Here is a 15,756-nt window from a genome sequence, read left to right as displayed (position 1 = left end):
CTTCCCGCACTGTAAGCCGCATGGGCCCCGTAGTGACATGTGATACCTTAACATGAAAAAAAAAAGACTTTGGTCATTGCAAAGTCACATGCTTTAACGTGGGGATGAATTCTTCAGAATAAATATCAGAGTTTTAAATCGGGGGTGATTGTCAAGTAATGACAAATCAGAGAAACGTGACAAAAACTCATAAATGCAGTAGTATGTATGGTAGTGTGGTGCCAAAATATTTTTTTAAAAAACGTGGTTGTGATGCACGTGAAAGCCATTAAGAATTAATTAACAATAGCAGAAAATTATACAACTTTAACCACTGCTTCTGGATCAGTCCGGGTCACTGCTCACCCGGATTGTGACTAACTGTCTGATTTCAGATCAGTTCGTCACCAGCCAGCACAGAGTTTTCCGGAGTGATCTGCCGCCACCTTGTGCCTGTCACGCAAAGGCTTTGTTCAGCAGTTCTTCACCGATCAGTTTCATTATTAGACTCATATGGGCACGACTGCCTGTCTGGGTGTGGAGGATTAATGTGAATGAATGGTAGTCAAGGCGGTTGTAATTCTCCCAGCTAAAACCTTGTTAAAGAGCTCATAACTCTCTTAGCACCACCCCACCTTGATTATATTAGAAGGGCTGTTGATGGTCATTCCTGCTTGAGGAGCAATCATTTTACGGGAACTGTAGACCCTGTTTGTCACAGCAATGACTGATAGTGACTATATGATCCCAATAAATTACAGCAAGCACGCAATCATTCCTGTGTGCCCCGAGCTGAAAACTTGTCAAACTCTGTTAAAGGTACTTTAAATGTGGTTATCTGCTGTTAAAGAACAACTAGTGCCATAAATAGTTTCTATGTATAAACTGTGATGTACTGCTGTGGGGAAAATGACCTTTTTTAAATCAGTTACTGGACTAAATTATCTTTAATTAATTATTCTGTGGGGTTTATCCTTGTAAACCTGCCCTTTCACTTTTGCTACTATCCTTCTACCACAATTCATCCTCACAAATCATCACCATCCTACCTGCACTCTTTTCTTCTGTCTTTGCTTTGGATGGTTGATTCCAGGTATTTAAACTCATTTACCTTCACTGTCTCCCTTTCACGCACACACACACACGTATTCTTTCCATCTCACTTTTGCTGACATGCAGGCTGACACCTATCCTATAAATACAAATAGTTCTAATAATTGTAATAAACTATAAGAAACCTTAAGAAACTGCAAACTACTCAGCATTACTGTTTGAGTTGCTTTTCCTGTGCACAATAGCTTCAGTTCTCCTCTGTGACACAGGAACTTTTTCATCTTAATGAATGACTGAGCTGTGCTGTGTCATGAAATTTAAGTGAACTTAAGTGATCCAAGGTAAACACTGTGCTCTGAAAGGACACGTAAGAAATTTGACCTTCAGGGGGAAAGAAAAACAGGCAAGTCTGAACTTTTCATTTTCAGGTAATACATCATCTCTGCATTCAGTGCCCTTACACCCTGCTTTGTCCTAATCTTCCCCTGTCATGAAAAAAAGGTAATAAAGAAACCTAATCAGCAAATACATTACACATTTACCTTAGCGAGTGCTCTCTTGCAATGTCAGGGCATGTTGTAAATATGCCTTCTTGCCGACATATTTATAGAAAAAAAAGTCAGTTAAGCATCATTGCCAGATAATCTGACAAAGACAAAAGGAAAAAAACAAAAAAGGACACAAGAAAAAAAAAAAGCCAAACAAGTAACACTGGTATTTTTATGACTAACACTAAATGTGATGACAGAGACTGGGCAAAACAACTTTTCTTTCCTATACAATAAAATTAGACATATTTCACATTAGTAAAGGTGTGTATGTTTGTGTAATGTTTTGCATTCTCTCACTGGCAGTGTTGGAGACAAAACAGTACAACGCTTCACACTGCAGTAGGTTTAATTTCAAATCAAACAGAGTTACAGCTGATGATGGAACTCAGTTCACCAGCCTCTTCTTCAAATACAAAGAAAAACATGTTGTTTATCTGGAGATTAGGTAGGGATTTGTGTGTTAGACTGTATCTGCAATTTTATTTCAGCTTCAAATTACCAAGAGCGCAATAGAAAGTAATGTTAAACCAGATGCTGGAATGAAAGCTCTCAGACTGACTGCCCTTTGTATTTTTTTTATTAAAGCTTTGGTCAGAATTTGATTATTTCAAACACAAATGCTGCCCATTTTCAAAAGGAGACCAAATAGCGATCTTTTCAGAGCGAAGAAACATCTCTGCTTCAGCTTTGTGTTGCTGCTACCCATGTCCCAGGTCTCTATAGCGGGAGCGGTGAATGCCTGCTCGGCATTGGAGGGTATCATGCTGTTTCCATATTGTACCCCTGGGCCTCCCCACAGCAGTGGCCCACATGGGAAAGCAGACCAGGCGGCGGGATAAACCAATTACCCCCCAGTCTGGGTGGACTCCTGCCGGCGCACCATGCAGCAGCTCCGGGCCGAGCCCTCCTAGGCTCGATCCCCATGAGAGCCTGCTGGAATTTCCAGAGATGAGAATAGTGTGGTCTCAAAGGCCTGCAGAGAGACTATATTTTGCTTGGAAATTTGACATGGTGGCCTCCTGGGACAAAGCTGAAGGAGGAGACTTCAAACTGTGCTTCTGTAGGATTAAAAAAACAACATTTGTGGAAGCCTTCATTTTTGTGGACCATTCATCAAAATTAGGCACTTTTAGACCTTTATCCAATTCTTATACACACAGATATCTCTGCAGAGACACATGCGAAGAAAATGGTCTTTTTTTCTAAAACTCTGATCTCCAGAAATATTACCCATCTACTAGAACTATAATAAAATATGCATATAATAAATTATATTTTCTACAGGTAATTACAAATTAACTTTTACTAAATGAGCACATTTTGGGTCTATATGCTGCTGTGCCTTGGCAGAAGCAAATATGAATACTAACAGGAATGATGGAGAAAAATCTAAACTAGAATATGAAACTGAGCCTAAATGCGCAAGAAGAGAAAATATTTATGGAGTTAAAGAAAACAGAGGGCTCTCCTCTCCTTTGACTTCTTGCATTCATGAGCCCTGATGGTTTCTAGATGACAGCAGCCGTGACAATGGTCATTATGTCTGCCAGAGGCCTAGTCGCCGCAGGGCCATTGTGTGTGCCCCATTCACCACACAGTCATTTACACTTTCATTGGCAGCTATTTAGTCCTCATAAAACGTTCAACACACCAATTTGTGAGCCCTGCTCAGCCAAGGAGAAGTGTGGAATAGGCTCAGAAAGCAGTTGCTTTAAAAGTCAATTAATTGTTCCCTTCTCCTGGGAGGGGCTGAAGGGGAGGGTCCCCGGGCTTCAGGGAGCCTCACATCTGTCTATTCATCTTCTTGGGCCTTCTTGGGCCACACGGCTCAAAAGAAACGCCTGATTCAGACTGCTCAGAGTTGTGGCCAGCTAAGATTCTGTAATTTACTTCGAGGAAGGGTTATCCTATTATCATAAGAATCTGATTCCTGGGCAAAAGATGTATTAAAGAGTGAAAGAAACTTTGGCACTAAATCCTCTTCTGTGCAGACAGATAAAAAAATAAATAAATAAAAATAAAAAAAACAGATTATGCTGCATGCGATGAGAAAGTGGGTGGGAAGTCATTTAAGCCGTCACAAAGGCACCTTTTAAGAGGCCAAAGCATATTCTGTCTAAACAGAGGGCCTCATGAAATGTCTGTTTTATTCATTGATCATGAGCTCATTGCACTTCTCAACACTTCATCAGACACAGTTATGAGCTGACCACAACATCTGTGCAAACTGTTTAAAAGAGTGTGTAAAAAACCCCATCTGTGGATTGATTGTGTAAATAATGAAATGTTGATTTATCTGTTACAAAAAAACATTCTTCTGAATAACAGTATTTATTTTATTTATTTTAAAATGGCAAAATGAGCACATGAGAGCGACAGAGACGTGTAGACATATTTGATTTATTCAAAGCTCAGCAATCCAGAGTCTCAGTTGTTTCTAGATTTCATCCACTCTCCAACCGAAAAAAAAAAGAAAGGAAATAAAGTAAAATATCTACGGCAAACATCTCCAGCTGCAAGAAAAAAGATCGCTGCACTGCGATCCTGAATCAGAAAGAAAAGAACTGCCTCGTGCAGGATCCAACAGACAGGAGTAAACACAAAACAGATGATTTCACAATGCTGTAAGTGATAAAACGTCGTATATATGTACACTCCTATTCAGTAAAACAAACTGGCAATAATAAATGGCTGTGCTTCAATCCACCCTCCTGCCTCAGTTCATAGGGCAATTGTCACAGAGAGGCAGCAAAATGAACAACAGTTAATGCAGGGAGAGGCACAAAAAGAGAGCAGCAACTCAACCCCTCCTTATTCTCCCAGGACTGAGGGCATTGATGGAAGAGAGACAAAGGCCGACCCTCTCTGAGCTGCAGTGCAGGAGGCCCTGCTGGTTAACTCTATTCTCCTCCTCCAAATTAGTTTTTATCACCAGCATTTCAGCGGCTTTTCCCTGCTGGTGCCACCTTGGTGGAACGTGACAGCAAGGATCTGAAGTGCACCAGCGCAGAGGTGGTTAGACTTCTCAGCTCAGTATTGCTAAGATGACTCATGCACACACACACCTCCTCAGTCTAAAGGAAAGTCGCAGGAATTCTGGCGTGCCGTTCGGGCATTGTGGTAGACAGACAGGAAGTCTTTGTATCGCGGGGCACACCCTAACCAAGCTTCCCCAAAGTGTTCCGACCCAGTGAAAAGAAACTCTCCGTCTCCGGGCTTGACGTGGCACTGCAGGAGTGTGTGGATGTGTCCACGCCAGGACTGACATGACACCAGTGGATCCAGATGTTGCTCAAACACTCCACTGCGCTGCCAGTACACCCTCAGCGCTGATACCTGCACTGAGGACATTTGACGTCGAGAGTCATGGGTGACCTTTTTGATGTAACCTCGAACAACTGAAAAAGACAGGAAAGCAGAACCACGTGTTTACGCCGCATCCAGTGGATGTTTCAGATAAAGTGGTCACTTAATTAGGGGAAAAAGCTGGCTTGATGGGGGCTAAACAAAGGTTGAGTATAACAAGACAGAGGACTATTTTTGAACTGGGACATATGAAGAACTACTCAAGTAGAGTTTAGTCTCCCTTTAAAATGAACAAACAAAAGCACAGACAAAAATGTCACAGCCTCACTCAGCAGATCATCAACATCTGTTTGAGTTTGTCTGCACTGCTGTTGTCCCATTATGCAGCCTAACATGAGATGGGTTTTTAAGTGTTGCCAGGTGGAGAGTGCATTCAGCTGTAATTCAATTAAATTTTGTTTATATAGAGCCAAATCACAACAACAGTCACATAAAGGCATTTTATATTGTAAGATAATGACCCTATAATAATAGAGAGAAAAAGCTCAGCAATTCCCTAGAAAGCATTGGTGACAATAGGAAGGAAAAACTCCCTTTTAACAGGAAGAAACCTCCAGCAGAACCAGGTTCAGGGAAAGGCAGCCATCTGCCTTGACCAGTTCAGGATGAGGGGAGGGAGTCAGGAGAAAGGAGATCCTTTAGATGGTGGTGTGATGTACAAGATTATATTTCAAGGAAAATCTTACTGTTGCTGAGTCATTAAGATAAATTCAATGATGCAGCTGCAGGAAAACCCAGAGGGAACAAGAACAATAGCAAGAGACGTGTCATCTTGTCATCTTGCTGAGTAAGATACCCACCAAAGTCGCTGCTGCAGATAGCCATGAGAAGTTCTGTGTCATTGCAGGGTCGACAGGATGCTGTGGGTGGAGAAAATCATTTCACAAAATTAGAAATTTGCTCTTTGCTGGGCAGCTTTGCGACTATCACAGCTGAAGACCTGCATCGAGTAATCTTCCGCTTGTTCTGCTATGTTGTTTCTCACCTTACCCACTTCTCTCTGTCAATCACGTCCTCGCTCGGCCTGCTTAGCTCTCTTTTCTCTCCTAACCGTCATGATTCAAAGCTCTATAGCTGACAGTGACTGACAGAAAGGTGTCACTTCTCCTCCCCAACACTTCACTGACCTAAAATCTGACCCATATACCGGCTCCATTCATCCCCCTTCTCACATCACACACTGAAGAAACCATGGCTTGGCCAGAGGAATGCTGCTTCTAGCCTCTGCCCATCGCACCACCTCCAGATCAAAAACCCACGCTAGTCTCGACCCCACGTTTGACTCCTTTTGTATCTACCTAATTGAATGACCCCGTGCCAATGCAGGAGCATGCAGGAGTCAAACACTCCGGCAGACTGGCAATACAGAAAAGATAAACCTGCAGCTGTCTATTATAGGCATAGAATGACATCACCACACTGAAACCAGCCCGCACACATGGATAAATGCTAATAAACAGACAAGCACAATGATAAGGCATTTGTGGAATCTGCAAAGTATTTGCAGTCTCAATTCAGGCCCTTGGCCCGGTGCCCTCCAGCCACTATGCAGTCTGGTCGGTCCCATCTGCTTTGTCCCTTGATGGAAACCAGACAACTAGACTGACCAGCAGCTGCATGCTGCAGTCCACAAGGCAAGACTATAATTCAATAACCACTTTTTTTTTCCAAATTGGGAATTATGACTGGTAGGCAAGTCTCTCTCGAAGATCCAAATCTGCCTTTTGAAGTCACTATAGCAGTACATACCTCTGAAACCATGAGAAAAGTTTTAGTGCCACTTTTAAATGGACACCCTTTATAACGAGTATAACTTTTGAATATTTAAGCTACTGACTAAAGCTCATAAATTATTTGGTAACCATAAGAACAAAGTAGGAAATGTGATATGATCCAGTCAGTCAAAGCAGCTTTTCAGAACAAGACAACTTAAAAAGTCGATGGTTATAAATGAACCGTGAGGAGGGGTGAAAAGTAAATGACTCCATACATAACTGCTGTGCCTAAGCAAAGCAAACCCCCACAAGAAACGAGTGTGGCCTAATTTCTGATCTATCGGTGAAAAGAAGAACCTTCCGTCTTACTTATCTAATGGCTCACATAAAATAATTGCGGAAAATAGAAATACAAAAATAAATGATAATAGTGAGATGAAATATTAATGTAATTTCAGCTCAGTAGTAAAATGGATATCACATCAAATGTTATATGTTATATCAAATGTGTGTGTGTGTGTGTGTGTATATATATATATATATATATATGTATATACACATTTTAATGTTGCATAAGATTAAAAAAATATTTATTTACTCATTTATTGCTAATACTTATATTATTACAAATTATTAAATGCAAACGTGACTTTAAAGCAGAGCCTTTACATTAATACTGCGGGACTGACTGAAATGATTTTGCTTTAGCAAATAAGAAATATTAATACATTCATAACGTACACCTATATAAATGTTGCTTTATCAGAATGGGACCTAAAGCCAAATTTTGATTTAGGTTCAATCTCCTCGAACCAAACGATTACTACTCACTCTCCAGCCCGCTGGGGCCGAGGTTTGGCGCAGCAGCACTCCTGTTGGTGAGCAGCTCGTATTTGAAGCCCACCGTGCGTCTGTCCCGCGGTCCATCACTCTGAGGACTGGCCTGGAGGTAGATTACGGGCTTGTGAGGTCCGTCTGCCCGGAAGCAGAACACCTGATACTCCGGCCGCCCGCTGTCCGTCACCAGCAGCTCCAGCTGCCCGGCACGCTCAATGAACACGCTGGCTCCGCCGAAGGAGGGAGACGGTTTGATGCAGATGGAGGTGTGCCGGGCGGAGGACAGATTGGGCTCGAGGACCACTCTGAGGGCCTGACCCGGGTAGACCCACCTCACCGAGCCCTTTGTACAGCGTAATCGCACCTGGAGTACAATCCTGGAATCCACGCCAGCTGCAAAACCGCTGGATTCGGAGGGAAATGCCAAATCAAATACTGCCTGGCACTGCATGGATGTCATCACTAATAAAAACTAAATGGTTCGATCCTTAATAAATTATTCAACCATATTAATCTAACAAAAAACTCAAATGGACCAGATTCCAACTTATTTGTTTATCCCTTCTGCATTAAATTTAAAAAGTCTGTTCATAAATTCCGACCATCAGATCCGCAGATTTAAATATGAATTATTCATTAATGTTCTTTCATCTACCAAGCCTCCTATTTTAATCCTCTTAACGGATTGTAAATGTTCTACAAAGCGAACGGTTTGAAAAAATATAAGTTACATAAGACAAGTATCAAAGCTTCTCCCCAATCTTTACCCGAGGAGCAACTGTGCACTGAGAGTTTTCAAAAAAATAGTTTAAAGAAGAAGAATCCCATCTGAAATCACAGTTCTTACCTTCCAGTCCAGTTACACAAATCAGCTGCACAGCGGAGAGCCAGAAAACACGTCAAAATAATCAGATTTGGCAACATCTCACCCACACAAAGATAAAAAACCCCAGAGAGGCTGGTTGCAGTGCATGGCTGGAGAGTTTGTCAGTGAATAAACAGAGTGAGGGCTTTCTGCTGCTGCACTCTGGGGTCTGGGGCGGGGGGGCATTGCTCCTGTGCTCTCTCTCTCTCTCTCTACACAGCACTTAGCACACTCTCCCCTCTCTTTGTCAACCTCTAATTAGGAGCGATCCAGTTGTTGGGTACTGCCGGCCAGCTCTTTGTCTTTGCTCTATAAAGACACAATCGGTTTGAAGGCCCTCAGCCATCTGTTAACATCTTTGCGCTTTTCTGCACTGTAATTCATTCACGCCTCAAGTGTTCAGGGTGTATTATTTAAGTTTTACTGGAGTTCTTAAGTTGTATTTTGTATCTGACAGCCTGTAGTTCAATTCAAAAATGTTGCTTGCCATAAAATTGCTTTCATTTTCAAAAAAAGTTACAGTTCCTGGGAGGGGAAAAACGTCTGATTTCAAATCCCTGACTGCGTTAAGAGAAGCCTGATCTCTGTATTGACATTCTTTTAGAGGCAGGCCATCTACAAACAGAAAGAGCAGGCAAAGGAGGAGGGAAACATGCAATGTATCCGAACTTGAGCTTCATCTAGTGGCGGGATGATGCACCGCAAGGTCTCCCCACATCTGGAAGGGCAAAGTAAAGCCTGCTGCGGGCTTCTTCTGCAAAAGAGAGCGAGTGCAGGAGCAGGCTGTTCCCCTCCTGCCTCTAATTCTGCAGCTGGGTACAGAGTGGAGTGAGTCACTGAGTTGTCATCAAAAATTCCTCCACTGAGGAGCTCTTCTGAATTTTTAACCTGCGGGGTCTTTGTGTTTAAGTAGGTTGGCATCCCTTTAAGGTCCCGCTGGTAGCGACATCTCGTGGACGTGTCCGGAACGTGACAGTGCGGACTGATCCGAGAGCTGGCGCTTCGTCAGTGTTTGTCGAAAACGCCCTGACAGGAGGGGATTTTGACAATGAGTAAATGAGCAGTCACAGGGACAGTCCCCCCCCATCAGATGTCGCCTCAGCTGCTGGAGAAGCCGCAAATATGGAGGAATCAAATCATACCCGACATTACAAGTGTGAAAATAGGCTTGGTAGTTTTTAGTCCCTGTTTACTATACGCTTTTTAAAATCGTGAAGCTCTTTTTCTGTTATTTTAAATACGATTATAGAAGTGTTCGCCGCACTTCCGTTTCCCATTTAGATATGACCTTGTTTGCAGCTTCAGTTCAACATTAGAAAACGTTAAAGAGGTTAAAAATAAACAAATTAAAAAAGAAAAAAAAAGCAAGAGTCAATTTCCAGGATCGGCTCACAGAGAGACAAAGCTAACAAAAAAAAAAAAAAAAAAATGAATGGAGGCTTTGTGTGTGAAGCGTGACCTCTTACAGTGCAGACTGGATCCGGAGGCCAAACGAACCAAGGTGCTGCATATCATTAATAATAATAATAATAATAATAATAATAATATAAAAACTACAATACCTACACGATCAATCCATCGCTTTAAATTCGTGCATTTTGTATTTTTTTTTATTTAATTTTTAATGAAATGTATTCATCGCTCGTGTTCATTCGGGGCACGGGGTCACGGTGTCCGTGGTCATGTCTGCAGGCTTTATGTCCAAACCACAAATCACTCAAACTAATTACAGGTGTGTGTCATTTACTGCGTTTTATTTCTTTATTTATTTTGACTAAATAAATTCAAACTGTTAACGCTAACACTCACTGACTGACTGACAGTGGCGTTAAGGCCTCTCTGTGTCCATAACGTAAACGCGATCTCATCTACTGAGATAATTAATTACAAAAAAGAAAGAAGAAGATTCAAAGATTATAACTTTGATTTTTTTTTTTTTTTTTTTTTTTTTTTTTGGTCTTAGGTTTTAAAGCTCCACAGTTCATTTTTTACTCTCGAGTTAAAACCCTTTTCTATTTTTTTTTTCTATTGAATTAAATGTAAAAACTAATAATGAAGTCCATGATTTCACCGGCGTGACCTCAGGCCTTCACAGTATGAAGTGAAGTTCTTGGGAACGTAAGCTCCACCGTTTGGCTGCCTTGACAAAATTTCCAATCAAAATGTTTATTTTTAAACAATAATCAGATTTTATCTGCTAACAACATTTTCCACGCCCATACAGGTCAGTGCTTACAAAGACTTTGTCAGCTTTCACATGTTTAAATAAGCGTTTTAAGATCAGGACTTGACGCAAAATATAAAGTCACGATAAACAATTTTCTGGAGACACTTCTAAATATGAATCTGTGCATTTCCTCTTTGTCAGGAATGATAAAACATTACACATTTTATTTACATTATTTTTGGATAATAATACACTCCCACGAATTAATATGGGCACGTTAATTTAAAAAAACCCCAATTACAATAAACTCTGATCTTAATTAAAATCGCGGTGTTTTGTTGAATGCAGGATGGTGCAAAGCTAAAGCTAGAAATTGGGCTGAATCACGTACAAAACTTCATCACAATTCAACCAAAACCACCTGTCAGCCAGCGAGAAATCGTATTTGGCATCGCTGTGAAAGAATGTTCCAGCTGAATGAATTTTAGCCAGCAAAGACCGCGATCAGATAACTCTACAGAAACTCTGCAAGTATAAACAAACAGTGCAAAAAGAAATAGTGAGAGCGGGTGGACAGTCAAAGAGCAACACCAGCAACAACAACACTCCTTAAACTTCAGTTTGATTTTAATTTCATCAGCAGCGTATTAAATATCGGTATGTACACGTTTGAAAGTTACATAGAAAAAATATAGTATTACAGTAGGCCTGTTTGTTAGTAGCTTGTTACACAGTTACCTCCTTGGCAGGTATTAGCCTCCTCTGAACTACATGAAATACTCATCTTTTATCTTTGAAGAAGCCTTTGTCCGTGCTGCTCTCTCTGACGGTGACTGTCAGGAAGTTCAAGGTGACATCGGTTACGGTCACAGTGTCCAGGTGAGCGAAACAGGGGGTCCAGGATGAGGCTGGGTGCTCGGAGGATTCGTGGATGGAATCGGTGTGTGAAGGTGAAGCGTGTTCCCGGGGCAGAGAGTTCTCGTTCGCTGCAGGCCGCTTCATGCTCAAACAGTGAGTCCTGTGCCTCCCCTGCTCGCTTTTGCGCAAATCCGAAGCTAATGCGCACGGGTAAGAGAAGCCCGCGCCTCCCAAATGTCTCTGCTCGCTGTGGGATTTGGGTGTTATCGTGGTTTCCTCCTGAAACCTCTTGGTCAGCTGCATGAGGCAGTGATCTGACGTCTCCCCGTGATGATGCGGGCGTCGGCTGTGGTGAGACGTGGGCTCCTTCATGAACTTGCTACGTTTGGCGTCCGGCTCTGCTGAGCTGCTGCCGTCGTCTTTATCATAATGCATGTGCATTTTGGGTTTGCGTCCTCTCTTTTTGGGGAACTGCTGGGACTCTCGGACCGTCAGAGCAGCTGCTGGAGTTGTTCTGGGCCTTCTCTCCGACTCTGGTGGGCGAATGTGGACACTTTCCCCTCTGTTGACCGCGCTGGGCGGGAAGATTGTGGGAACCACGGTGCGCAAACCCTCCCTGGCCCTCGGTGTTATGATAGGCTCGGGGATGGGATAGGAAACCTGGATCCCTCTGGGAGCCTCTCTTCTAAATTCATACGTCTTTTCTTTGGCTTTGGCTTTGGCCTGAGGAAGCAAAAAAAAAGAGAAGAAAAAACCCCAATTACATTTATGACGAAAAGTTTCCCAGAATTGAAAATTTTAAGTCTCTTGAGCAAATGTAAAGTTTTAGAGGCCTTGACCTAAAGTTTCTGTGATTTAAAGGGAATGCAAGGCTGTAAGAATGAAAATACTGTTAACATTCACATGTAAAGTCACGTAAAGTTCTTTGTCCAACATTACATGACCAGAAACCTTTGAGAAAAGAGATCTTTGCAGATCCTTTTTTAAACTTACAATTGTTTTCAAATGAAATAAAACCACAGCACAGTGGCATCAAAGTTTATAGGAGTGCACACATCACTGAAATGGTTCAGCCTGTGTACACATGAAGCCACGCCTCGGAAAGACAAGCGAATAAAACGGAATACCCAGAAATAAATACAAACACTCACCTTTAAAAGAAATGTCTCAGGCTTGGGTCCCCTCTTTTTCGGCCCGAACATCTCCCTTTCTCGCTCCCTGAAGAATTTTTATAAATCGTTAAAAGAGTCCGCACGACACAATAACCAATTATTTTTCATTAAGTCAATGATTAAATTGGAACATCTCATTTTACTGGACTATGGGCTGAAATTTAACCAGCTTTCATCAGCTTTTAGTTGTAAGCTAAATAAAAATCGAATAAAGCAAAATATATATGCATCTGTTTGGGATTTATTTATTTATTTTAAATGGGCGACATCACATCTTGCAGCTACTTAAAGTGGCTCTGCTGACACTTTCCTGTCAGGAATGGGGATGTGGGGCTCATAGATTTAAACCCAGACTAAATGTTTTATTTAAAGTGACACTTTTGAGGTGCAAAATGCGCGGTGCCAACTCGATTCTGCAGGGAGAGGGAGAGAGAGGCCTACTTGTTTCACTGTCAAACCCTCACCTCTCTTCGAAGGCAGAGAAGAGACGTGCATCCAGAATGTTTTCCTCCGGCTCCCAAGTGCTGTACCTACGTCACAACAACCGAGAGGAGAGGTGTTTGGCGACACACAGACACACACTGAGAAACGGTCATTTGTCAATGCGCAAAAACACGCGCTCCTGACACTTTTATCAAAGCAATCTCGCTTTGCTCGCTCTGCAATTACAGACTACGTAGCAGGACAGTGACGCATGGTGAACTCAGCCATTGCTAAAGCTAGTGTAGACTTCAACACATCTCAGCGGGCTGAAAGCGAGATGTGTTCAAACACCTGCCAGGTGCACACAAGCCAACAGGCGCACGGCACACGGCACCGCCGTACACCGAGTGCGTGAAATGCATTTTATTTTTTTAAAAACAAACCACACATCCACAAAGCTGAGTAACGCCACACTGTGTGATGGTGCAGTTGTGCGAGCGGCCAGGATGGAGCGCTGTCCTTCACAGCTTCGGTTATTATACTCACTTCTGAGACCAACCCTTCCATTTCACGAGATATTCCCAACGACCCTGCAAAAACAGACCCACAACAGAGTCAGGTTATCAAATGTCTACATGTCGACACTGCAAACGCACATGTTTGCGTTAGAGACGCAGAGACACAGCCTGCGGGTGGAGGAAAAAAAAACAGCGAATACCCGTCTGATTCGCCGTTTAATGATGGACTCGGCTGCGAAGACGCTCTCACCGACAGCCGAGAGCTCCATGGTTCACCATGCACCTCGTTTATTTCTGTGTTTTTTATTATTTTTGGCTTCCCCTCGTCCTCTTCGGGTTGTTTAATTCCGCACATCCCATAATACGCAATCTGGGGAGGACGTCATCACGTCTTTTTCTGTTGCCAGGCGCCGCGGTCGGTAGGACGGATCGTGGCGGAGCGCATTGGCTCAGTTGTTGCTACGTGCTCCGGATTTCTGAGTGAAGGGGCGGAGTCTTGTGCTCTGGCTGCTGTACAGGAATGTCTGGCACAGTGGACTAAGCAAAGTCAGAGGCTCTCGGAGCGGGTCTACTGACCCCCCCAGAGGTCCCTGAGGGGGGTACAAAGAGCCCTCCCCTACACGGCGAGAAGAAAACGCTGAATTTCACTAGAATAAAAAAGAAACGCAAACAAAGATGGAAGACAGTAACTCCTTTATTTAGTGAAAGATTGTATATTTAAAAAGCTCAAATAAAGGTGTAAAAAATCCACTAAATATAAGTCTATAAAAAGCAGAAGCATGAAGTATTCAGCGCTAAAATAACAGGCTAATAATTATTATAATAATGACATGCAGATGCAAATGTATTAAATGAAACCGTATCAAGCTTGAACTGAGTAACCCCGGGTTACTGTTTTAACTGATCTACAGATCTACATTATTTTTTAAATGACTTATTTATTATAAAAACACAATTTATTGTTAAATGTAAGCAGTGTCGTGTTCACACGCCGAGTCTCTAAAGAAGGTTGTTCCCACTTGTTCCCATTGCTCCGTCCTTGAAACACTTTCACTGTCTGTGTCCATAATTCAGCCAGCATGGCTCAGATTACATAATTAGGATAATAGAAATATTATTTCAAAATACGAATTTTAAAATTGTCTGCTTTTAGCGGCAATTCCGGGACCTACCCGTGTAAATCTTTATGGCAGAAGAGAAATCTCTGGCACATAAAATGCAAAACAAAGTCGGTTTGTTTTAATTTGTTATTTCAATGGCAACAGTTGTGGAAACGATTGTTACAAGAAGATCTAAAGAGTATGAAGAGCAAATTTACGCTTTAATTTTAAGTTCTGCAAATCAACGCACAAGCAGCAGCATCCTGTCAGAGTTTATCCTGGGAAGATATGAGAGGAAACAACATGTCAGGGACTTTGAAACTTTGAGGAGAAAAAACTGTCCAAGTGAAATTTCCAATCAAAATTGTTAAATTTAAACGATAATCAGATTTTATCTGCTAACAACATTTTCCACGCCCATACAGGTCAGTGCTTACAAAGACTTTGTCAGCTTTCACATGTTTAAATAAGCGTTTTAAGATCAGGACTTGACGCAAAATATAAAGTCACGATAAACAATTTTCTGGAGACACTTCTAAATATGAATCTGTGCATTTCCTCTTTGTCAGGAATGATAAAACATTACACATTTTATTTACATTATTTTTGGATAATAATACACTCCCACGAATTAGTATAGAATAGAATAGAATCGAATAATCCTTTAATTGTCCCACAAGGGGAAATTTGGTTGTAACAGCAGCCAGAAAGACACATATACAAACAAACAGTACACAGGACAGAAACATACACAATGTTTTTCTTACATATTTACATCAAGGACAATGGTTACTATAAACTAAACAGAGTACTGTATGGGCAAACTAATTAAAAAAACAATTACAATAACCTCTGATCTTAATTAAAATCGCGGTGTTTTGTTGAATGCAGGATGGTGCAAAGCTAAAGCTAGAAATTGGGCTGAATCACGTACAAAACTTCATCACAATTCAACCAAAACCACCTGTCAGCCAGCGAGAAATCGTATTTGGCATCGCTGTGAAAGAATGTTCCAGCTGAATGAATTTTAGCCAGCAAAGACCGCGATCAGATAACTCTACAGAAACTCTGCAAGTATAAACAAACAGTGCAAAAAGAAATAGTGAGAGCGGGTGGACAGTCAAAGAGCAACAACAGCAACAACAACACTCC

General features: G+C 41.8%; 2 protein-coding genes across 2 annotated transcripts; both read right to left on the bottom strand.

The window, feature by feature from the left end:
- Nucleotides 1–3,969: 3,969 nt before the first annotated feature.
- Nucleotides 3,970–11,026, bottom strand: LOC146388641 (meteorin-like protein). Its single transcript, XM_084926067.1, has 4 exons — nucleotides 8,349–11,026; nucleotides 7,496–7,905; nucleotides 5,750–5,809; nucleotides 3,970–4,981 (listed from the first exon to the last, which is right to left on the bottom strand). Exons 1-4 carry the CDS (start codon nucleotides 8,423–8,425, stop codon nucleotides 4,653–4,655), a joined length of 876 nt encoding a protein of 291 aa, XP_084782193.1. The 5' UTR covers nucleotides 8,426–11,026; the 3' UTR covers nucleotides 3,970–4,652.
- Nucleotides 11,027–11,142: 116 nt separating this feature from the next.
- LOC146388640 (chromobox protein homolog 8-like) lies at nucleotides 11,143–13,922 on the bottom strand. The gene is made up of 5 exons (XM_084926066.1): nucleotides 13,705–13,922; nucleotides 13,533–13,576; nucleotides 13,028–13,093; nucleotides 12,543–12,609; nucleotides 11,143–12,114 (listed from the first exon to the last, which is right to left on the bottom strand). The coding sequence occupies exons 1-5, from the start codon at nucleotides 13,771–13,773 to the stop codon at nucleotides 11,314–11,316; spliced, it is 1,047 nt and encodes a 348-aa protein (XP_084782192.1). The 5' UTR covers nucleotides 13,774–13,922; the 3' UTR covers nucleotides 11,143–11,313.
- Between the last annotated feature and the right edge of the window lie 1,834 nt (nucleotides 13,923–15,756).

Source organism: Perissodus microlepis, chromosome 4 (assembly GCF_051167445.1).
Source record: "Perissodus microlepis isolate ML-2025 ecotype Zambia chromosome 4, ASM5116744v1, whole genome shotgun sequence".
Classification (NCBI taxonomy): domain Eukaryota; kingdom Metazoa; phylum Chordata; class Actinopteri; order Cichliformes; family Cichlidae; genus Perissodus; species Perissodus microlepis.
This window is presented reverse-complemented; position numbering and strand designations above follow the sequence as displayed.

Bases quoted from the DNA above. Each gene is read 5' to 3' on its own strand.
- LOC146388641 (XM_084926067.1), bottom strand. From the start codon at position 8,425: ATGTTGCCAAATCTGATTATTTTGACGTGTTTTCTGGCTCTCCGCTGT. The intron at 7,906-8,348 runs GTAAGAACTGTG...CTCCGAATCCAG, and splicing joins TTGTGTAACTGGACTGGAAG to CGGTTTTGCAGCTGGCGTGG. The intron at 5,810-7,495 runs GTGAGTAGTAAT...CTCCACCCACAG, and splicing joins CGGCCCCAGCGGGCTGGAGA to CATCCTGTCGACCCTGCAAT.
- LOC146388640 (XM_084926066.1), bottom strand. From the start codon at position 13,773: ATGGAGCTCTCGGCTGTCGGTGAGAGCGTCTTCGCAGCCGAGTCCATC. The intron at 13,577-13,704 runs GTATTCGCTGTT...CTGTTTTTGCAG, and splicing joins TTAAACGGCGAATCAGACGG to GGTCGTTGGGAATATCTCGT. The intron at 12,115-12,542 runs GTGAGTGTTTGT...TTGCTTCCTCAG, and splicing joins CTGAGACATTTCTTTTAAAG to GCCAAAGCCAAAGCCAAAGA.